Source organism: Phyllopteryx taeniolatus, chromosome 4, assembly GCF_024500385.1.
Source record: "Phyllopteryx taeniolatus isolate TA_2022b chromosome 4, UOR_Ptae_1.2, whole genome shotgun sequence".
NCBI lineage: Eukaryota > Metazoa > Chordata > Actinopteri > Syngnathiformes > Syngnathidae > Phyllopteryx > Phyllopteryx taeniolatus.
Window position 1 is genome coordinate 7,045,734 of NC_084505.1, and position 24,968 is coordinate 7,070,701.

Consider the following 24,968-nt stretch of genomic DNA (forward strand, 5'->3'; position numbering starts at 1 on the left):
GGAGTTGTGTGTGGGTAATTTCGATTTAGATGTCCGAAGAATTGAACACAGAACCCAAAAGCAAGGGGGAAAACAAAGACAGCATTTTGTCTTGACTTACAGAATAGTGTCCATCCGGCAAACGCAAAGAATGAAGGACATTGTTCTTCATCAGCAGGTTTATGTTTACCTACTGCTGGACAGTCCTTGCAGCAGTCTGTCACTAATCAAATCAGGGCAATAGACAGGTTGCGATAACAACGCAGGGGCAGCAGGAGGCGCCAAACTCTAATTCCTGTAAATAGACGGGGGGAATCCTTTATTTGAAAAAAAAGAAAAAAAATTATTAATTCAACCATTCATTCATTCATTCATTCATTCATTCAGTGAGAAACTTGTGGGCCGTTGTGTGCAGGAGAAGAGTCGAAAACACACAAAATATAAGATCCACAAACTGTATGGAATGCATGGCATGAGAACAGAAGTGGGTAGTAATAGTCAGTATTCTGGCTATTGAGCTTTTGCAAACGTTGTCCAGTTTCGTTTATATGATCTTAAATTGGCTTGAAACGGATCAAACCAAGATCGTGGGGTTCTCTCATACAAAGGGACACCAATTTAACAGCCAAAGGAAAACTTCTTCACTACAGCAGCTTTTAAGCTCTAAGTGTCTTTTATCAGGAGCTTTCATTTAAATGGTCTCTAAACTTTGGGGCGAAGCTGCTTCTCTCCCACTTGGCAATATCATACGCAAAACTAAGCTTGCACTGTTATGCTGACGATACTTAGTGATACACGGCATTTAAAACTAACTGGCCCACGCGATTGCTCTAATCTGGAGTCATCTCTCGCTAAGACTTAACTGTGGATGCCCTGTAACTTCTTGCTCCATGAGAAACCCTGAGAAAACTGAGCTGTTGATTACTGGCCCTGCTGAACATAGCCACTTGTTTAAGGACACCACTCTGAGTTTTGCCAAAAGCACCATTACCCAAAGTGAGTCAGCAAAAACATCTTGGCGTTATATTTGACTCAACTTTCTCCTTTCAAAAGCAAATTAAGAATATTACCAAAACTCCGTTCCCCCCCCCCCCCCCCCCCCCCCCCCTCTTGGATGGCCTACCCGCGGATATTAGAGCTGCTACCTTGTAAAAACGTTTAAATCCCAACTTAAGACTTATTTCTACACTTTGGCATTCAGTTAAAGTACATGTAGGCCTGTTTTACTGCCACTGTTCCTATCTCCTCCCCCCTCCCTAAGTGATGTTGACTGAATCTGAGGCTGTTGCGGTTTGTGTTCTGGATCGACCAACCGGGACAAAATCTGAGGCGGACTACTTTCCCTAGAGTCATTGGCATGGAAAATTTTGCTCTGACTGAGGTCCTGAGGCAGAACCACTGAATGGGTCTACCCTGTGGCGCTTTAAATGGACTCTTATGCCATTGTAATGAACATTGTACAACACCAGAATATGTGATATGTGATACGCTCAATTTATGAATATTAATTAGACGAAAGCGTCATTTGTTCCTTTTAAAATGTTCATGACAAATAAAATCAGAGATTTACACTTAAAATATTACATAATGGCGGCACGGTGGTCGACTGGTTAGAGCGTCAGCCTCACAGTTCTGAGGACCCGGGTTCAATCCCCGGTCCCGCCTGTGTGGAGTTTGCATGTTCTCCCCGTGCCTGCGTGGGTTTTCTCCGGGCACTCCGGTTTCCTCCCACATCCCAAAAACATGCATTAATTGGAGACTCTAAATTGCCCGTAGGCGTGTCTGTGAGTGCAAATGGTTGTTTGTTTGTATGTGCCCTGCGATTGGCTGGCAACCAGTTCAGGGTGTACCCCGCCTCCTGCCCGATGACAGCTGGGATAGGCTCCAGCACGCCCGCGACCCTAGTGAGGAGAAGCGGCTCAGAAAATGGATGGATGGATGGATATTACATAATATATACCCATCTAACATCTACATCACATTTTCTTGTTGTTGACGGGATATGTTCCTTTTGTAAAACTGAACCTGAAAGTGTTACTCATATACAACATTTTACAGTTGCCCCATTAGTGGTACATTCTGGAAAGAACTTTACTACATATAGTGCAAAACAACATATAAGACTAAGCTTTAAAGGAAAAAAAAAACTTTTTATGAGTCAAATATATATATTATGTATACACATTTCATTTTAATATAATTATATTGAAGGAGGTGGCACAGTGGATGATATATATATATCTTTTGTTTGCTATATCCTTTGTTTGTCTGCTAGTTTGTTTGTCTTTATTTCCTTTATTATTATTATCATTAAAATGTCATTAATTGTAGTCTATAACATTGAGATTTCTATTAGAAAAGTGTGGAAGCTATGTAAACTGGACTGACTGATTTTTTTGTAAATCTTATTGATTGTTAATTTAAAAAAAAAAGACGCACGCATGGTTTAAATTAAACAATTTGCGATTTTGCCATCTTGCTTAACAGTAGGAAATTCCCAAATTTGCACCACTTTCTGTCACACTGCAGATAAAACGCTTCACAAATAAAAGACTGAATGATGTGATGCAGGGGGAATATGTCATTTTAATTTAAGATACATTGGAGATAATAAAACCTAGAGTATGTGCGCATCTCGTTGCGCTCTTGTTGCTAATGGTATAATGTCCGAAGGCTCCTGAAGGCAGCATACGAAATTTTGTTGTCTTCCGCGTTGACTGACTGGAAGTTGGCGAAAAATGGCGTCAAGTCCTTAATACAATAACTTGTGTGAATTAAGTGATACCTAGTTTTTTTTTTTTTTTAAAGAAAGAAATGAGCTGTGAAAAGAGAACAACAAAACTTTAGTCAAAGAAACCCCGCCCGAAGTTTTGTTCTTTTTTCGCCTCGCTCCAGCTGTCTTTTTCTTGTCTACAATGGGGTGTTGTAGCAGCACGAAGGTAGAGTCCCAATGGAGAGCAATTGAGAGGTTTTGTGAACCGTGACGCACGTCTGCTCTGTTGTTGAAGTTGTTGTGTGTGTGTGCGCGCGCGTGTGAGTGAGAGACACGTTTGTTCTGTTTCGTGTGTCTGTGTGCGCGTGGAACAATTCGCGTCACTTTTCGGACAAAGACGGCCTCTTTCGCCGACACAACACACACAAACAAAACGGGGACTCGCAAACAACCATTGGGCTCGACATCGCGCCGCTCTCCCAAAACTAAAATAGTCAAGCACAAGTTTCTGTCTGTTCATGCCTTGGCAGAGTAAACGTGACTGGAGCCCGCTGAAGGAGCGCAGTTGCACGGACATCCCATGGCTCATCATCTTCACGCTCTTCTGCGTTGGAATGGTATGTGTGCCATTTGAGTGCTTGATAAAATGATTTGTCGGAACTTTGCAGTGTTTCTAATGCTGTGTTCTCAGCAAACGCGCAATCGCTTGACACTACCATTCAAACTCAAGACAAGAGGAAACCCAAAAACTGTCTGCTTAGTGCTTCAGCCTGGAGGCATAGTTAATAAATTGACACATGCCTTGTGGATATACGTGATGTGCCCACAAAATTCCAGTCTTAGTCATGCAGTATGCCACCCATAGGGCGGGGTTATCAAGTGCTAAGGCGACCACAGCCTCAGGGTGGGTGCACAAAATAATAAAAAACAAGTTATATTTAAAAAAATGTTTTTTATTTTTGGGAAAAAAATTGGAGTGGGGGGGGGGGGGGGGGGGCGAAATTCAGCATCAATATATTCATTCATTCATTTTCCTTACCGCTTAACCTCACTCGGGTCGTGGGCGTGCTGGACCCTATCCCACTTATTTTCGGGTGAGAGGCGGGGTACACCCTGAACTGGTTGCCAGCCAATAGCAGGGCACATATAAATTAACAACAATTCACACGCACTTTCACACCTATGGGCAATTTAGAGTCTTCAATTAACCTACCATGCATGTTTTTGGGATGTGGGGGGTACCTAGAGAAAACCCATGCAGGCACGGGGAGTCTGTACTGTGAGGCAGATGTGCTAACCAGTCGTCCACTGTGCCGCCAATATAATTATATTAAAATGAAATTAGAATTTGCGGCACGGTGGACGACTGGTTAGAGTGTCAGCCTCACAGTTCTGAGGACCTGGGTTCAATCCCCGGCCCCGGCTGTGTGGAGTTTGCATGTTCTCCCCGTGCCTGTTTTCTCCGGGCACTCCGGTTTCCTCCCACATCCACAAAACATGCATGAATTGGAGACTCTAAATTGCCCATAGGTGTGAATGTGAGTGCGAATGGTTGTTTGTTTGTATGTGCCCTGCGATTGACTGGCAACCAGTTCAGGGTGTACCCCGCCTCCTGCCCGATGATAGCTGGGATAGGCTCCAGCACACCCGCGACCCTAGTGAGGAGAAGCGGGTCAGAAAATGGATGGATGGATGGAAATTAGAATTATATTCATATAAACAATAAAAGAAATGCAAGATGAACTATGTACACTACTTTTGAAATCAGCTCACCCTTCTCGCTTACGTTTTCCACGCGATGTGCAGACTGACGTATTCAAAGTCCCTCGGAATTAACATTGTTAAGCACAACAGAACACTTTGCTCTCACAAACCCCCAAAAGCAACACGCAACAATAAACCCACATAATGTAACTGTGGAGAAGGCTACAGTGTCCTTTATAGAAAGGTTTTAATTTTCATCATTTATTGTTCCTTAAATCTTTGCTAATTATGTACATATTTATATAATATTGTTCTTTAAGAAGTTTTGTTTACGTGATTCTCACATGCAGAGTGGCACGTGTGGCTCACGAGGCAGTCTGTGACGCAGTAAGTCAGACGCGAGCGTTTGGCCGGCTCACACACCCACAGTCCGTAACTATACATAATAAAGTAGGGCTGCAACGATTGATCGATAAAATCGATAAAAATCGATAATTAAAAGTGTTGGCAATGAATTTCATTACTGATTTGTTGTCTTGCGCGATTATGACGTCAGTCACCCGCTGCGTCACGTCATTATGACATCAATCACCCACTCCATTGCAGAGGCTGCTGAGTCATGAGGGCCGCATGACATACTGTATTGTATTTATTTCTAAACCAATCAATACGCTTAATTTGAATGGTGTCAGCACTGCTAGTTAATGATTGGATCCTGCTTAACCAATCACAAAAACGTCACAGAGGCAGACTGCAGAGACATAATGGCTGCCTATATTCCAAGTCAATTGGTGTACCCAGCCTTTCGCCCAGAGTCAGCTGGGATTGGCTCCAGCACGCCCACGACCCTCGTGAGGATAAGCGGTACGGAAAATGCGTGGATGGATGTATGTGCTCATTTTATAAATCAAAAATACACATTTATGCACGTGCCAGCCAAACAAACTTGCTCTCACTATAAATTTGAGTATGACAAGTGACAATATTCTTAGTTATTCTGAACATATATTTCATTCCTCCCGCCCGCAGTTAGCTGGGATAAGGTCCAGCATACCCATGTCCCTACTGATGATAAGCGGTGTAGAAAATGGATGGATGGATGTTTTTTTACTTTTTTAAAAAAAAATCCTGCTGGACAGAAAAGCCTTTTAGGGGACAGACAGAGGGACAGAACGGACCAGGGTTGCGAACCACAGCAAAACAATAGTTAGCCAAAATATTTGCCAACAAGCAACATTACAAAAGTCAAATCATCTTTATATTTATGGACGGGGGAGGCGGGCGGTGAGGACATGCAACAACTAACCAATAGAACAGGGGGGGGGGGTGAGGACATGCAACAACTAACCAATAGAACAAGATGAGAAAGGACAGAAAAAGCCAGGACAGGATGTGGGAAATGAGCAAAGCGGTCGTACTGATGAGTGGTGAGGTGGGATGCTTTTATCGTGTCTAAACACCTGTAAGAACCCGTGAATTGATATCTTAATACAACCTCTGCTATTTATTAGTGGTCCTAGCACAAACAGTTAAAGCCTATCACGTGTCTATGGAACTTATTAGTCAATGAACACCATATCACATGCATGTTAGTTGGCTGGTATACGCAGCTGCTGAGCAGGCGCATTGAGGAAGAATGGGCCCGCCCCCCTCCACCCGCAAGGGGGAGGCAAAGCCAGCGAGCCCATCCTGCGGGGGACCCAGCCAGGAGGACGTGTCCCAAAGGAAGGGGCAAGGGTACCTTACCACCACCCCACAGGCCCGGTCTCCCCCGCATTCCCCCAAACCCAACCAACTACCCACCCACCCAGCACGTCCCACCGCTGCCACCAGCCCTACCACCCCGGGAGAGCGTGACCCACCAACAGGGCCCAACGCAGGAGCCCGCCAAAAGCGAGCCCATGTCAAGCGCCTGCCTTGAGCAATGACGAGCGAGGGAGCCAGGAGAGGGGAGAGGGGGGAACCTGTAGTCAAGCAAAGATAAATTTGAATAAACACCACACACCTAGTATGGTTACTAGGTTCCCGACTGCGAACTATTATTCCTGTACCGTGATCGTGTGTGGTAGGGGGTCGTGCATTAAAATTGAGGAGACTGGTGAGTCTCCCCAAAGGACGTGCAAATGTATGTGGTGCATTAAAAATACGCTGGGGAAAGGCACAGCGGGCGAGAGAGCAGGCCGGAGTGCCGGAACACTTGGTGTCCTCCCCAGCCCGACACTGCCCTCCCCCCACAGACGGGTGTATGATGCATTAAAACTGGAGGACCGGCAGGGCAGAGAAGGGGGCGACTGGACCGGAGACCAGCACAGATGTGCCAGGACCTGGCCCAGCGTCCGCCTCAACATGCCTCGTGCCAGCATCTAAGGCGGTGACCCGCGTCCGGGCAAGGGAAACTTATATCTTCACTGGATGCCAGTTTTGTAAACTTTCCCCAGACACGAGAACCAGGCCCGTATGAAAATCTTGAAGTGGCAGTTGAGACTGAGGAGACACAGTCTCATGACAGATGATGACAAAAACAATATTTTGAAGCAGATATTGTATAGCAAACATTGTTGTTCTGTGGTTGGTCCATGGCCTTTTGTAAAACTATTTGACCTCAACATTTAGTTTTTGACTTTTTAAAACAATAGTTTACCATGTTAAGAGCTATGGGATGCTTACGCAGCAACCATTTTGTGCACTGCCAATTTAAAATTATATCAGTTTTTGAATTAAGGAATGGAAATTAAGAAACAGTTTTTTGTCTGATGGATCGATTTATTGAAAAAATAATCGAAAGATTAATCGATTATTAAAAAAATCGTTTGTTGCAGCCCTATAATATAAACATGAAGGGGAAATGATCGTATTGCAGGGAAAACGGAAGTAAAAAATCCAAACATCTGTCCCAGTGCCTTGATTGTGGTCCCATCTCTTGTGTCGGCCTCAAGTGGTGTTTGGCCTACATACACGGACGTGAAAACAGCCCATTTACCCTGAACTAGCTTCACTACATAAGAGTTTGTTACAATATCAAAGGGCAATAAGAACATGTAAATACATCAATTATTACTGCTTTGATATGAAAATAAACAATGAACATTTACTGTTGTGAGGATTTGGTCAGTTTTAGGTTAAACAAGGTCTCTAAGCAAGTATCGGTTGTCGATTAATTTGATGATCTATTAGTTGTCAATTAATTGCTGCACCTCTAAAGATAATGCAATCAAAATGTCTGTATCAAGTAATTAGCGAGTGGCTTCACAGCAAGCGACCAAATCCCGCAGTCGTGTGTCTTGGGCGACATGCGAGTAAATCAGCTTCACCACACGCGCACATTAATAATCACCCGAGTTGTTGTGAAGGTACAAAGAGGACGGAGGGATTCTATTTATTAACGTTCCATTGTTATCTGTGTTCCGCAGGTTTGTATATGTGGCTACACCATCGCCACAGGAGCTGCCTCACGACTTATATCGGGATACGACAGCTATGGCAACATCTGTGGTCACAATAACACCAAGATCCAGGACGTTGAGCTCAGCGGCCGGAACATGCTTGAAAACAAGTGGGTTAATTGCACTACATACAACATCCTTCTCATTGCAATCTGTTTCGAACCTGACCTGCAGTCTTTTACTCTTAATTTATCATGATCCATGCTGGGATGCGGGTCAACTTCCAAGTTGTTCAAATTTAGATTTTTTTTTTACCCATAGGAAATAATGGAAGCTGATTTAATCTGTGGTTTAGTGGTTAGCATGTCTGCATGTTAGCTCCAATTTTTCGCTGTAGTTTGCATTTTCTATCGTGCTTGCGTGGGTTTACTGCAGGTTTTGAAGGGGTTTCCTTCAAAAACATGCATATTGGGTAAATTGAAGACTCTAAATTGCCCATAGGTATAAATGTGAATGGTTGGTGGTCAATATGTGCCCTGCATTTGACTGGCTTCCCTGCAACCCTAATGAGGACAAGCGCCATAGAAATGGATTGATGGATGGAAATAATGGCAATTAAATTAATCTGTTCCAGAGGTCAAACTGTCACGGCAACTTAAACTGTACAGACAGACAATGCTTTATTTATTAGCTGTCAAGTGGATCTTGCAGTCAACTGCTGTAGCATACAACCTAAAACCAACAAATTGTGTACTTACCCAGGGTTCGAGAGGATTTCTCAGTGGTGTGCCTGAAAAAATTTAGAGGGCGCACCCGTATGCCCAGCCATTTGAGTTGTGGTGTTATTAATGTTGTGACTTTGCATTTTTTCTTAACCAACTGGAAACTTGATTAGCAGTATAGCCTGTTAAGGCATTAATGACTCTCTGTGCCAAATGTTTAATATTTGTTTAAGTGTAATTTTTGTTTTATTTATTATTTTTCATTTATCTAAGATATTTTAGTTATTGTCCATTACAATGTCAATTTTCAATATTCTTGAGAATGAAAAGTTAATTGCTATTAAAACGGATATAGTTGAATTATTAGGCTCGAATATCATTATATAAGTAGCATAAAAAAACAGCAACATCTACGATACTGTTGTTGACTATGATCGTCCAGCTATCCATTTTCTGAACCGCTTATTCACACCAAGGTCGCGGGTGTGCCGGCGCCTATCTCAGCTGACTTCCAGTTGGAGGCGGGGTACACCCTGAACTGGTCGCCAGCCAATTGCATAGCACATATAGACAAACAAAAGCACTCACATTCACACCTACGGACAATTTAGAGTCTTAACCTACCATGCATGTTTTTGGAATGTGGGAGGAAACCAGAATACCCGGAGAAAAACCACACAGGCAAGGGGAGAACATGCAAACGCCACACAGGGGAGGCTGGATTTTAACCCGGGTCCTCAGTACTGTGTGGCAGATGCGCAAACCAGTCCTCCACCATGCTGCTATGGTGATAATTTCTGGGAAAATATACCACCCTAAGAAAATGTGTTATCATGTTAGGCCTAGGTGAGTGACCTAGTAGGCCCATCAGATTTTTAGCGTCCTCCTTCACGCACCCTTCCCCCTTTACGTCCGCATGCTGTCCTCAGACGTGGCTGCTTTCCTCTGTATAAGGAGAGTGTCAGTCAAGCGGCCAAAAGAAAGTTTAAAAAAAAAAAAAAAAAAAAAAAGTCAAGCGGAGTGCTCATCACACAACAACATTTCTAGAACTTGGTGCACACATAAGGCGTGCCGCATTATAAGGCGCCCTGTCCATTTTGGAGAAAATTTATGACTTTTACGTGCGCCTTATGGCCGTGAAAATACGGTAGTTACCCTTCGCCTTGACACATCACAGACATATAGACTTTATTGCATGACACTTTAACAATGTTAGTTGTCATGCAAATGTAAAAACAACTTAACTGATGTATGATAAAACTTTAAAACAACACTTTGTGTGCTTAAACGGATGTATTGCAACTGCAACATTGGTCTGAGGACATATAGAATCATTTTGAATTGTAAAGCAGCTCTTAGGACATCATGCTTGCTTGTGTGTTCTTGCTAACATTCTTCACATTTCTGTAATCTTTTTATACTTTCTCTGAAAGTGGTTCAAGATTGTGGTCTTATTCTTTATTTCTATAGATGCTAGTTTCCAGCAGCATTCAGCCTACAGGCCCAGTGGTACTCAAACAATGGCGCAGGCTTTATTGATGCTTGATTTTCCATCAAGGCTTTTCTGGTACAAAGAGACAACTGTGCAGCGGGGAAGCAAATGCCACTGTTTTTTTTATTTTCTGCCCTCACTAAAAGTCCAGACTTGCATTCTAATGACCAAATAGGCTCCTGTTTTAATCCAAGGCAATTGTGTGGGTTTTCCTCTTTTTTTTTTCTACCCAAAAAACAAAACAAAAACTCGATGAGGTAACAGCACAATAACATTTTCTGATTGTGTTTGTCAGGTATGTATTCTTTCTGGACCCGTGCAACATAGACATCATAAACAGGAAGATGAAGAGCATCGCTTTGTGCGTCTCCAAATGTCCTGCTACTGAACTGAAGACCCATTATGATTTAAAGCAGTTTGCACTATCTAATGGTGAGAAAAGTACCACTATTTGTGTTATTCAAGCTCTTTGTAGTTGAAGTGCAGCCAAAAAGGACAACACTTTTACTCCAGCTACAATTACTACAATTAATTTTACTGCCAATCGCTTACATTATTATTATTTCAATTAATACACTGCTTCCTTATCACAATTGCACTCTCTCTCTCTCTCTCGCCGAGAGAGTAGTTCCTTCGGTACTGTTGAATATTTAGGAATTATTTCAATCATGTAAATATATTTTTTTTATTAAAAGGATCTGCACTCTGCACCTATGATATCAGTCCAGCAAGATACCCAGGCCACTCGGATCGATTCACCAAATGTCCCAAGCTCCCTGTTCCACCAAGGTAATCAAACCTTTAATGTTTTCCTCTCAATGAGTTGCTTATAATCAATTTTAAATTGGACTGTGTCTTCTCTTCAGTAAGTCAGTGCCACTGTTCCGCCGTTGCATACCAGCGGACATCAGTTGCTATGCGGAATTGGCCCTCTCCTTCTTCACATTCATTAGTGACAACAACGTTTTCCGTCGAGTCGTCGCAGGAGTGATGGCCAGCAAGGACATCATTATGGGACTTTGTCTTCTGTCCTTCGGTGAAGCACAAACGCAAACACATTCCTACTCTCATCTGGCTTCCAGTGCACATATTACTGCATACATATCACAAACATAATCCGTTCTTCAAAACAGCTGTTGCGATCAAAAAACTTAAAATAACAGTTTAACATTTCTAGCTGTCATACAAGAGAAATGAAACACGAATAAAACTAAAATAAAGAATGATTTCTCCATTGATATAGTGATATTAGAGCATAATAATTAAAGTACATCCTTTTTTTAAAACAATTATAACTCTAAAAATATGTTGAACATTGGCATGGTAATGCAGAACAATAAATAAAATATCTTGGATAAATAAAAGGCATAAATAAGACATTCATGCTCTGTTCACAAAAATTGCCCTTGAACAATCATTAAACATTTGCACAGATTAACAGATTTCACACATTGATGCTTTAACAGGCAATATACTGCCAATCAAATTTCCAATTAGTTAAGAAAAAGTGCAAAGTACAACATTAATAACAGCGCAACAAGTAGATCAAAGCAACCTGTTTTGATTCAAGATTTGTACTACTTTTCAAAAGTGTGCAGTCTTTAAGAGCTGCTTTGTCAACATGTTCAATGGCTACATCTCTTACAGTAGTGAGTAACGCTATACTGTATATAATGTGAGCATACAGTACGCTGTCACGTTTGTATTTGCATCGTTGGGGAAATGGTTCCATAAGTGCAAGCTGCCAGGAAACGGGAAATGTCCCACCGTGTTTTTTGTTCTCAGCTGAAGGAATTGGATGGGATGGTTGCGTTTAAAATTGATTTTGTCACTTTGAAGTTTTAAGTTGTGCTGTCTTTTTTGGGACTTCATACAAATTCAACATACCAGCTCGTTGGTGTTAACTGGATGACCGCGTTCATCTGGATTGAATCCAAAATGTTCCCACATCGTCGTGGTGGTGTTAGGCTTTGGAACTAAATCCATTTATGCCGCTCAACCTTCTGTAACTGTGCAGAAGCACACGTGCACACAGCCAATCAGAGGTAGTGTGGGAGGGTGGAAGGCTCCTGGCCCGCCGTTCACTATGTCTGATTAGTTTAGAGATGGGTTTCATGTCACTTTTTTTTTCTTCCTCAAACGACTGGGCATACAGCTGGACCCGCTCTTTTGTTTTTTTTTACCACGCCGGAATACTTTAATCCTTGCACGCAGATTGATCTTAATTTATGCGTCCCTGCTCATTTTTGTGCGTCTCAGATGCTGGGCGCACATCAAACGAGATCTCTGCTGTTGTGATTTTGTTGAATAGGCTTAATTTGTCTGTTCAATGTTACTTGAAATTTAGGCTTATGATGCCTGGTGCTGCTTTCAAATTGTTTGCAAGCCTTTTTTGAGTACTGAAATATAGACCTGATGTCTTTGTGCGTGTTCACTAGATATTTTATTTGGTGCTCGTTGTTTTTAAAAGGAAATTGTTTTTGTAGTTTATGTGTGTGTTTGAAAAGCACTTTGTATGTGTTTTGGGGAGTACATTTATTCTTGTTCATGCATTGTTGACCCTCAGTAGGATCAAAATATTCATTTATGGTAAATGCATTCATTTTTTCATGGAAAACAAAACATCGTATTTACAAAACCACAAATGTGAAAAGAAAAAGGAAGGTGACATTTCAATATGAGTTTGACAGGTTGGCTACGTGGCGGCACGGTGGACGACTGATGAGCACATCCGCCTCAGAGTTCATTAGTCGTGCGTTCAAACCCTTCCTGTGTGGAGTTTGCATGTTCTTCCTCTGCCTGTGTGGGTTTTCTCCAGGTACTCTGGTTTTCTCCCACAATCCAAAAAAAAACAAAAACATGAATGTCAGGTCAATTGAAAACACAAAATTGTACGTAGGTGTGGCTGTGAGTGTGATGTGAACGCTTTTCTATATGTGCCTTGCGATTGGCTGGCCACGAGTTCGCCCAAAGTCAGCTGGGATAGGCTCCAGCACTCTCGCGACCCTAGTGAGAAAACGCGGTACAGAAAATCGATGGATGGATGGGTTGGCTATGCAGATCAAAACATTGCGGTCCGGACCTTTGCCCTGAGAAATCCTTTGTAACCGGACCCCACCGAATTTTAGTTGAAGATTCCTGATTTAAACCAATTAAGGTGACAGACTAACTTCATTCAGCACACACGCATCTGTTGCTGCAAGCAGCTCTGCCTCATCCTCAAGCCAATTGCAAGTGATTAGCGGCTAGTCAACGTCACGCTCTAAACGTTATTGTCGAGTAGTAAAGTGGACTATTCTCTACAACCCTTAGTTATGCATGATACAGTAACTCGATTGACTTTTGAGATATTGTTTTCCAGAACATTTTGGTTGAGTTACCAAAGTCCAGCCAGGCTTGTTCCATTCATGGTTTTTAGTGTGTTTTCTATGATTTCAATTGTGCATAAACTTTTGTTTTGTTTGATGCAGTTCTTTCCCTCATCATGATGGTCGTTATCCGTTACATCTCTAAAGTGCTGGTGTGGATTCTCACGGTCCTTGTAGTCATTGGCACTCTAGGTAACTGTTAATATATGCTGTCGTGTTCCTCATATTAATAAAAAAAAAAAAATGATGTAGTTGGCTCACATACAGTATAGTTTTAACTATACTGTGGGTGTGTAACTTTTTTTTGCAGGGGGGACTGGCGTCCTCTGGTGGCTGTATGTGGACCACAGGAAGGCCCTCAATAACAACACCACCTCTGTCTTCGGGAAAGAAGTGGCAGCCGATAATGTGAAGGCTCTCCTCGTGTATGCCATTGGTGCCACTGTTTTCACGGTACGTCTAAAGACATTCTGTTGATCTTTTAAACATGGGAAGCCAAAGAACACAACTGAAGCTGCTCTAGCAATGTTTGGAGGCTTTTATGTGTACGTCAGCTTAGTGATGTACAGTATTTCAGATAAATTTGTTCAGTTCTGCTTTTCACATTTTTGACACAAACTGATAAGTAGAAATGTAATTGACCCAGTTAGGGATTAAAAGTGTTGGACACACATGTTTTCATACACAAGAGGTATGTCATTAAAATTGCATATTTAGAAATGTCGAAAAAAATTTCCCTTAGGCTCACTACGCACAAAGACAATCGACTTGTTTTTGTGCCAATTCTGCCCCTTCCCGACCGAGCACGTCAAACACCAGACAACCCTAAGTCTTATAAGATTATTCTATAAGATTGTCCTTTGGTCTGATGTGTGTTAAGAGTGGATTCGTCCCAATTTTAGGGTCTGAAACATGTCGGGCCGAGAATCTTAAATGTTGCTGCTTAGGATGGCCCAACTGTTAAATGCCCGATTTCACGTGCACGTAATTTTGGACGACCTGGTAAATAGCTAATCGGGAAAATATCGGGGCTAAATTCCTGTAGTCTGATTTATGCATTAGGTAATAAATGGAATTTGCCTATTTATAAAACCTTTCGTGACTCTACAGACAATGTTTTAAGTAACATTTTAACATTCTTAACTGTCATACAAGTGACACCCCTTATGGTCACACTGGACAAAAGTATTGGGATTCGAAATCTCTTCTCACATTGAGGCTGCTCCTTCTTTGGAATACAGTGATTGGGATTGTGACCCACAGCCAAAAACAACAACACCAAAAAAAAAATGTTTTTGTTAATGTAAAAAGCCACTGAAAGGAAAAGAACAAGCCAAACCCACAGCATTTGATGCTTGCTGAATTGTGTAGGTGTACCACTACCTCACGGTGTGGATGATGACGATTTCACTCAAAACCACCAAAGTGACGGACCTACCAGGCAACAATTATGTTCAGTGTCCTTGCTGCGGTTGTCATTTGAAATGTGTTCGTCAGGCAGCCATTTGAGAAACATTTTTATATAGCCATGTGAGAAAATAATTTTTTAGGTCCAAAGTTATATTGAGAAATTTCTAAGGCTTGTGGAACACACTGTCTGTCCTCCAGATGGTTCTCCTGCTGATCATGTTCTTCTTGAGGAAGCGCGTGGCTCTCACAATTTCCCTGTTCCACGTGGCTGGAAAAGTGTTCATCCACATTCCCTTGCTGGTCCTGCAGCCTTTCTGGACCTTCCTCTGCCTCATCCTCTTCTGGGTCTACTGGCTGGCCGTGTTTCTCCTCCTTGGACTTTCAGGTTGAATGCGCCTACCTTTTTGTTACACTCGCTTCAACAGATAAAAGCATAAAAGAGCATTTGTTTCATAGATGTGCACTACATTTGTTTTGTATGCTAAATGAGTTGATCGTGAGCCCGTTTCTAAGAAGTTTGTTTTGTGACATTTTGTCCTGGTCTCGTGGCGCAACTTAACTCCCACATCCGGAATCTTGTGCCAATCTGTGGTGTGGGAGGATGGAGTCAAAGAGCCGTTTCTCTTCTCATCTCCCACTTCTCTTTTCTGCAGTTAACTCATTATTATTCTCAGCAAAATTTTGCCAATGAGCTGTGCAAGTTGACTCTAAAGACCACAAATTCAGGTACTTACAGAACTGGAACACAAGTGAAAATGTTAAAGGAAACTTTAGAAAGCCAGTTGCCCCTAAATTACCAAAGTTGGACTGTGTGATTTTCAAAATGTATTACACATTGTCTTCATGAGTGTTTAAAACGAGCAAATAAAACAAAAACTGTTATTATGGAGTCTTATGGCTGGATCAGACTACAAGAAAAATTTGGTATTTCACGATTGCCCTATGTCAGACTATTGGCATAAAATCCTGCCGTATCTCGGGCAGACAGTGGTAGCATTACACGACATGTATTCTGGTGATGACAACAACAATGCGCCGTGCCAATTCACTGTATTGTGTCTGGGGGGGACAAAATGAGGAAAATGTGTGGTTGTCATCATTGGTGCTCGGGAGACGGCGTTCTTCCAAGGATAATATGATACGGCTCACAAGCAGGCAACAAAATGTTATGTAGCCTAGCAAGCTAGCACTAACGGGTGTACGTAAACATGCCAGCGTTCTGTCGACTCATGCTGAAAAGCGTCAGTAAACATTTGTTCAACATATTGGAATGCAAATAGCAAACTCACAAAGATTGCGATTAAAAAAAATGTGTGCAGTGTTGTCAAGGAGAGGAATAACGTTGTGGGAAAGATAAAAAGAGAGTTTAAAAAATGCGAAGTATAATTACAATTGCAAAATATCTTTCTTCTGTTCTTAGTTTTGTTTTCTTTAAGCTTAAATCAATGTTCTGCATTCTTACTACTGTAAATGTTAGCGGGTTGACTAGAGGGTTGTGACATTCACCAACGAAGCAAGCCATTAACATGAACGATGGGATTGGCACCGAGTCGCAATTGTGATCCGTTTTTTCTTTTATCGCTGTGTGTTTCACACAGATGCAAACACAATCTCCTCCTTTGTCATTTCACTGTCTGGGAACCTGACCGCCTGCGAGTGCTTTGCGATGGCGGAGGGGCTCGCGGCAGCACTCACTGCTCGTTGAGGACATTAACTGCAAAGTGATACGTGCGTTCATGTCTCCAAAACATCCAAAAGTCTCTCGATTTGTCGCGAGTCGCATTTGCGAAGAAAAAAAAGTCACTAAGAGGAGTTGGAGAGTCGCCATATTTAGCGAGAGAGTTGCCAAGTTGGTTGTGCACATGCAGTGATGCCGGTACTGTTTTAGTTACTATTCCCAGGGAAGTATTTACAAAGAAGAGTGTGAGCTTTCACCGTCATTCGGACTGCTAAGGTGTCGCTAGCTAGCTGGCTTAACTCGTCGCGCCTCAGACGAAAGCGCTTCGCCTCGCGTCAATCACCCACAGCTTTACTATTTAAACACCACATTACCAAAGTCAGCTGCAAAACTTGTCACCGGGAATAAAAATAAGTTTTTTTTAGCAGTTGACGTTCCGTATCACCGTCAGCGTATCAAAATTACGACAGTGGGAGGTGTGTGACTGCGTGTGCCCGTGCGTGTATGTGAAATGTAAATGTAATGTCCCTCACAGCATGAATAAAGTGTCTTATCTGTCTATCTATCGATCGATCTGCATTACATGTTCCTCCTGTCCAGCGAAAAATATTTCCCACCCAAAATTTGATATATTATCGACGTTAAAGTGAGAATTTCAGAAAATTCTATTATTTCCTGAGCTAGATAAACTCAAAGTCCTTTTCGACGGTTTTTATCGAACAAGTAAGTCATCTCAAACCTTTTACTGTAATCGATAAGAACATTCACCTACATTTAATATATTTTACTATTTGGGCTGCTTTAATTCTGACTCGTGTCGCTCTCCACTTTATCGCTATACTGCATCCTCCTTGGCTGACATTGACAGCAGTGCTACTGCCACTGGCAAGAGCATCACATTATGTTTCCAGGGCTTGAAGTCAAATCATCAATCCATCCGCTTATGCTCACTAGGGTTGTGTGTGTGTTGCGCATTCACACCTCCGGGACAATTTCGAGTTTTCAATTCACCTACCATGCATGTTTTTGGAACGCGGGAGGAAACCGGAGAAAACGGGGCGAGGCGGATGTGCGAGCCAAAGTTAAATCAATCGGTCAATTTAATCCAAGTTGTGCGTCTTCCGCAGGAAGTCCGGTGAAGAACAACTCCACAAATGCGGTGGAGTACCCGATGAACGGAGCCGCTCAGTACTTGGTCTGGTATCACGCGGTGGGTTTGATCTGGATCAGCGAGTTCATCCTCGCCTTCCAGCAGATGACTATCGCCGGTGCTGTGGTCACCTACTACTTCACACGGTAAAAATGAACTCGTATTCTGATGGGGTTGACTAGCATTTAAAAAGCCTCACATTAGCTCATCCACACACATGCATACACAAATGGGTGGCTGCTGCCACGCAACGCGCTGCCGGGGCTCCTGGGAGCAAACGAGGGTTAAGTGTCTTGACCATGGACACTTCGTGACGACAGTCGGCGTCAGGATTCGATCCGGCAACCCTTCGGTCACTGGACGATCCGCTCCGCCTGATCTGATCCACAGCCGCCCAGTATGTATTATACGGTGACATTTCAAAATGAAGCATATAAAGTGCAATGTGGGCTCATTCTGTAGCGAATGTATTTTTTTTGAATGACTGATGGTGAAAATCTACATTAGTACAACTAAAAAGCTTGAACAAATATCCGTTACAATTGGAGCAGTGCTTGATGATTGGAGAAGGGATTGACCAAGAAATTATTTTTTAAAAAAGTATACTGTATGTATGTAAACTCAAAGTTTTGCCTCTTGCCACCAGCCATATTTTCGTACTTGCTCTTTTGCAGGAATAAATCCAACATGCCGTCCACCCCCATCCTGTCCGCAACGGTGCGTACCCTCCGCTACCATCTCGGTACTCTGGCCAAAGGCTCCTTCATCATCACGCTGGTCAAGATTCCTCGGCTCATCCTGACATACATCCACAGTCAACTCAAAGGAAAAGTGAGCCGACCTGGCAAACGGTAAAATAATGTTCAACTTCTGAAGTTACTTTGTTGACGACGACTTTGTGCTATCTTTCCCAGGAGAATGCGTGTGCTCGCTGCATGCTAAAATCATGCGTCTGCTGCTTATGGTGTTTGGAGAAGTGCTTGGCGTACTTGAATCAAGTAAGTGAAATCCAATTAGGACCTAGGCTGCGTGATATGGCCTTAAAATAAAATTTTAAAAAAAATGTTCCCAATAAAATATGATTTCCAGTTTTAATTTTTTACCTTGAGCTAATAGAAAAAGCAAATGACAATCAAAATGTTTTGCTTCCCCTCCTTTCTGTAATACCAAACAGACTTTGAAACATTTTTTTCCCCCCCAACTTCCGTAGAAGTAATATTAGTAATATATTGTGCTTCTTCTTTGAAAAATGCTTGGCTGGTCCATATGAGTTTTAAAAATGCCATCCAAACAACGACAAGAGCCACACCGCACCTCCTCAGGGTCTCACACTCTTTTCAACCTGAAGAGTTGTACAGGTGAGGTAAGGTGACCTCGGCAAAACATTTGCGACGTGGCACACATACCTAGATCACTGCTTTTGCAACATAGAAATGGGAACCTTGTCTTTGGCAATGCTCAGCTTCATTGACTGCGATTTCTTTCTGATGGACTCTTTTTTTTTTTTTTTTTTGTCGGAGGGAAAACATGAAAATGATTCCACACGCGTTGTTTGCAGCCATGTTGTGTGCACGTACACAGCACACAAAAAAAAAAAAAAAACACATCCTCACTTGATTTAACTGCTAAAATCGATTAATCACCCAGCCCAAGTGAGGCCAAAAAAATAACTCGAGCATTGAATGTTTAATGACTTCCCCCTATGTGTTGTTGTATAGAACGCTTATACAGCCACAGCCATCAACAGCACCAGTTTCTGCACATCAGCCCGTGACGCTTTTGTAATCCTGGTGGAGAACGCAGTGCGAGTAGCTACCATCAACACAGTGGGCGACTTTGTCCTCTTTTTGGGAAAGGTACCGAAGCCTTTATACAGTATCTGACAAAAGTGAGTACAGCCCTCACACTAAAGAAATGAAACATTGCCTCATTGTGAAGTAGTCAGCTTGTATAACAGTTTAAATTGACTGTCCTCTAAAAATAACTCAACACACAGCCATACATGGCAACAAAAGTGAGGACATCCCTAAGTGAAAATGTGCTAAGTTGGGCCTATTTCACCATTTTCCCTCGCTGGTGTCATGCGACTCATTAGTGATACAATGGTCACTGGAAGTTCAATATGGCACCGCCTATGAAAAGATATTAAAAAATAGTTTGAAAATGTGGTGGCTTATCTCTGGGTACTCCAGTTTCCTCCCACATCCCAAATACACGCATGCTAGGTTAAAGGGAGACTCTAAATTGCCCGTAGGTGCGAATGGTTGTTTGTTTATATGTGCTCTGCGATTGGCTGGCGACCAATTCAGGGTGTACCGTGCCTCCTGCCGAAAGATAGCTGATATAGGCTCTAGCATGCCCGCGACCCTCGTGAGGATAAGCCGTCCAGAAAATGGATAGAAAAATGCGAGGGTTGTGCTCACTTTCGACCTACCTCGAGCTTGATGTGGCGCCAGCCTGACTAATCTTGTCTGGCGTGTGCATGGCAGGTGCTCATCGTGGCCTGCACGGCGTTCGCCGGTGTGCTGGCGTTGAACTACCAGCGCGAGTACACGGTGTGGGTTCTCCCTCTTCTCATCGTCTGCGTCTTTGCCTACATGGTGGCCCACTGTTTCCTCTCAGTGTTCGAGAATGTGGTAGACGTCCTCTTCCTCTGCTTTGCCGTCGACAGCAAGTACAACGACGGCAGCTCCGGTCGGGAGTACTTCATGGACAAGACCTTAATGGTACCAGCACTCACATAGTGTTCCCCCACTATGTTGCGGTTCAAATTTATTTTGTGGAATAGCTAACTTGTCTTTTGTGTAAATCTGTGGTTTACAACAATATATATATTTTTTAACGACAAAGGAGAGGCAGACATGCTAACCACTATTTTGGCACGCTGCCCATTATTTTCATGTCATTTTTCCTAATCAATACACTTTTCATGCACACTCCTTTGTGTTGAAATGTACAGCACAATCTCTCCTTCTTGCTGAGTTGCTATTTGAAATGATTTATGATCCGGTGCAGTGTCCCAAAGACTTTTGTTTGTCTTCCCAGGAATATGTTGAGAACAGTAAGAAAAGTGGCCGTTACAAGCCAGAAGATGGAAGTGGGCGAGAGATGAAGCCCATGGTGAGTTCAAAGGTGTTGGTCAGTTACAATGTTAGTAGCTCTTACATGGTAAATGTGAGTTAACTAATGAATGAATTGAACTTTTTTTTTTTTCAATTTGCAGACGTGAGAGGGGACGCCGGATAGATGGAAAGAGATCTAACCAAGAAAATTATTAATAAGTTTGACAGGAAATACTTTGTTTTGATTTGATGACACTAAAGTTGTGGGGCTGCATTCTAGTAAATCTGTTAAATGTCTTTCTTAAACTCCAAATATAGCTTTTATTCCATTTCAACCTCAGCAACGACCGATTTAACATGGTTTAACATGTTTGGTAACTAAAAACAGTTGGTGTACATTTTTAAGCGTTGTAATAACTGTGCGACTGCTTATTACTAGTTTTTGTATTTCAAATAAAGAAAGCTATCATGTGATTAGTAATCTCCAACCTTCTTCCTAAATTGTATACCACACTGCCTAAACAGCAGGGGGCAGTAAATGCATAGAATAGAAATGAGCAAGACAAACAACAGGCACATGTTAGTCAAGTTCAAGCTTAGCATGAATTGGATGGAAATATGTAATAATATATATAATATAATATCGTGGAAAACTTGACTCATTTTAGTAGTTCAAATCCAAAAGTGAAACTCGTGTGCAATAGATTCAGTACACACAGTGTATTTTTATTTTTCATAATTTTGAAGAGAATGGCTTACAGCTAACAACAACCCTACATTTAACCATTTCAAAACATTGGAATCTTAACAATCCACATTATTATTATTATTATGAAAAATTAGGTAGAAATTGGCCTTAAACTAAACTAACGATATATGAGTCACATTTTAAACTGAACTATGGCAATGAGTGAACTATACAGCAATATTTTCATATACTGAGATGCACTTGTATTAAATGTAAGCATTCCTTCCTTGTACATTATAGGAAGGCCTCAGGAACTTTATATTACTCCGTCGTGGCTGCATTTCTCATATATGCTAAAGTTTCTGTTCCTCACTATCCAATTATAACCTGAAAAAAAAAAAAAAAAAACAGGAAATGAAAAGTACTGCTCTTATAAGTTGTTGAGAGCCAACAACAAAGACAAAATTATGTTTTGTAAAAGACCCACACAGCAAATTTCTCATCTGGGCTAATATGTTTTTGATGGTAAATAATCACTCTTGATTACCTCCAATTTATAAGAAACCTAACAACCATGAACTGGCGCTAGTATTCCAAAAAAGTAGCATTCTGTAAATCCTACTAATAAGATATTTTCATAAATCTCTTTACTTTTTAATTACTCGGGGGGGGGGGGGGGGGATTGCATACAGTATGTACTACATTTAGTGAGAACATATAGGAAAATGTCTAATGAAGTATTTGAAAATCCAGCATTTCAGGAGACTCGATCAAAGTGTGTCCCCATGACAACACGCAATCTCACTGACGCATACATTACTGCCTCATGCCCATTTGCCTTCCGGTGCGGAATCAAGCCACTAAGCCATTAGGTTATTGATGGGAAAGCTCTCTTTGTGTGTTGCTGCCTGTCTCCTCCCATAAAACTCCGGAATATAGAGGAGCACGGCTTGATGGCCAGCTGTAAGTCACAGCTAAGTGATCGCTTTAATACTTACAGAGTGTTCCTGGAAGCCCTTTGTAGAGAGGCCGAAAAAGACAGGAAAACATATCTTTTGTCAGAGCTGATTCAAGGGGGTGCAACATCATTTTGATGATTACTGTTTTTGTGGGGTATTTTGAGTACCTTTAATCGCTTTTCAAATTTAGCAGAGCCTTTAGTAGGTTTTTCGTACAAAAGTAGTGCACAACAAACTAATTCAATTGTACAAGAATGCCTTTTTTACGCTACAATACAGTTTTGAGTATGTTGAATCACTTGTTTTGTGGCATTTTCATAATTGAATAGGCTTTCATAGAAGAACTACCAAACTAACCTTGGGAGAAAAGTGACTAATATGTATGATTACTACACCGTTATTACCCGACAATGTTTTGTGTATGTTGAATCACTTGGCTTGTCGTTGTTTGGATGGCATTTTTAAGATTTTGTAGGATTTCATACAAAAAATGAACGTATATGATTATTATGTCATTACCTTACAATGGTTTGATTATTTGCATACAAAAAGTACCGCAGAAAAATGACTAATGTGTAACTTCTTTAACTCTCACTTTTTCATTGTGCAATTAGAAGAAAGAAAACGAAATCCTTATCCATTGTTTTTACAGTACTTATGAATTTGTACTGGCTCTGCTATGTCGCTACTGTCAGATTTCCTACAAAATGTAGCGCACTAATGCCAAAATGTCTACCATTAGATTTTGATGTAGCTTTTCGTCTTTCCAAGTTATACACTTTTGTCTTTACTGTTACACAAACCCCAATTCCAATGAATTTGGGACATTGTGCAACGTGTAAATAAAAGCAGTAAATATATTCAATTAAATGCACTACAAAAACAATCTATTTAATGTTCAAACTGATTAACTTGTTTTTTTTTTTTGTTGCAAATATTCTCTAATTTAAATGTGACGCCTACAACGCATTCTAAAAAAGCTAAGACAGGGGAATCAAAAGACTGGGAAAGTTGGAGAATACGCAAAAACACCTGAACATTCCACAAGTGAACAGGTTAACTGGAAAAAGGGGAAAGGGTCTGTTGATCACAAGCAACGGTGGGGTGAGGTTCACCAATTTGTGAACAACTGCGTGAGCAAATACTCCAACAGGTTAAGAACAATGTTTCTGTTTTTTTTTTTTCCTTTCCTGTTCGGCTGTGAGGTCAAGCAGAAAGGAAGATCTGTATCTCTTTTTATGCTGAAACAGTTTTAATGTGTCACAGTGGACTTTTAAGTTGCCGCCGTGGTTTCTTTGTATTCCGATGGATACTTATGGAATTACAGTCGTTCAGTCGAACACAACCAAGTTTTTAAAGAGGAGTAACAGAAAAAAAAAAAGGAGAGGGAGTGGAAAGGTAACTAAATAATATAGGAAAAGAAGACAACAAAAGACAAAGCGCTAGCTGTAAAGAAGACGACGAAAGTAAAGCATTGGTGGACGGGAAACTTCTCACACCGAGGGATCCAGCGTGGTCCACCAGCCCCACCAGCCACCTGGAGGAGGCCGCAGGGACCGAACGCCACCCCCCAGCCAACTCCCACCAACCCGCTAGGCCCACAATGTAGCCAGTCCCCACCCAGCCCGAGGGCAAGATGGTGTCTCCTGTTTGGTGGAAAGGATTGTGCATTAAAAGAAAGAAGATGAGTGTGTGTGTAACGCATTAAAATCATGGGGAGCAGGCAGGGCGGAGGAGCAGGGAGCCTAGACCGGGAAACAGCACTGACGTACTGAAACCTGGTCCGACACCCGCACTCTCCCGACCCCTCACCAGCCCCTGGAGGTGTGTACCCGGATGTGACTACTACAAAAAATATTTCCAGTGAATGGTGTGAGTGTAGGCGGCACGGCGGCCGACTGGTTAGAGCGTCAGCCTCACAGTTCTGAGGACCGGAGTTTACATGTTCTTTCTTCGGGTACCCCGGTTTCCTCCCACATCCCAAAAATGTGTGGTGGGTTTTTTGAAGACTCTAAATATAAATGGAATCATTGAGAATAATTCATTCATAATTCATTTTTAGTGTAGCTATTTTTCCCAGTAGTGATATACCCAAGTTAGTCCAGCGTATTGAGTCAGCTGAAAGTTTTTTTTCCCCAGAAGTTGTGTGTAATTTAACTCTGTGAGTTTTGGCTAAATATTAATATCTAAATACTTAATGTTTCCAATAAGAATGGGGTAATCTGGGATTTGATCTGCAGTATTCTACAAGTTTGCTGTTATGGGGAGTATTGTTGATTTTGTCCAGTTGATAAAATGTATCAGTTTGAACATTAAATATCTTGTATTTGTGGTGTATTGAATTGAATGCAGGTTGGAAAGGAATTTCAAATCTTTAATATTCTGTTTTTATTTACGTTTTACACAATGGCCCAACTTTATTGGAATTAGGGTTTGTTAAAAAAAATAAAATAAAAATAAAAAGTATTTCAATGGGCCACCACCATCTGCTCTGTCAATCACGATCATCTTCACTATGAAGGCCTAAAATTTGAAATCATCAATAACTTTTTGAATAAAATGACAAAGTGTGGATTTTTCAGGACGGGAGACCTTTACCCATATAAAACCAAGGCAGCATAAAAAAAAATGCTAAATACGTTTTTTTTTTAAGTGTCTTT

General features: G+C 41.6%; 1 protein-coding gene across 3 annotated transcripts; it reads left to right on the forward strand.

The window, feature by feature from the left end:
• Window positions 1-2,669: 2,669 nt before the first annotated feature.
• LOC133477465 (choline transporter-like protein 1) lies at window positions 2,670-21,135 on the forward strand. Of its 3 annotated transcripts, none has more exons than XM_061772249.1 (16): window positions 2,670-2,918; window positions 3,223-3,309; window positions 7,807-7,949; window positions 10,289-10,425; window positions 10,689-10,782; window positions 10,860-11,029; window positions 13,464-13,553; window positions 13,672-13,814; window positions 14,970-15,156; window positions 17,577-17,745; window positions 18,274-18,430; window positions 18,514-18,597; window positions 19,318-19,455; window positions 20,089-20,325; window positions 20,645-20,731; window positions 20,823-21,135. In XM_061772249.1, the coding sequence occupies exons 1-16, from the start codon at window positions 2,895-2,897 to the stop codon at window positions 20,826-20,828; spliced, it is 1,953 nt and encodes a 650-aa protein (XP_061628233.1). In that variant the 5' UTR covers window positions 2,670-2,894; the 3' UTR covers window positions 20,829-21,135. The 3 variants fall into 3 exon arrangements, with proteins under 3 accessions (XP_061628233.1, XP_061628235.1, XP_061628234.1); XM_061772250.1 differs by having other exon boundaries at window positions 2,671-2,918; window positions 20,645-20,719; XM_061772251.1 differs by lacking the exon at window positions 3,223-3,309.
• The last annotated feature ends 3,833 nt before the right edge of the window (window positions 21,136-24,968 follow it).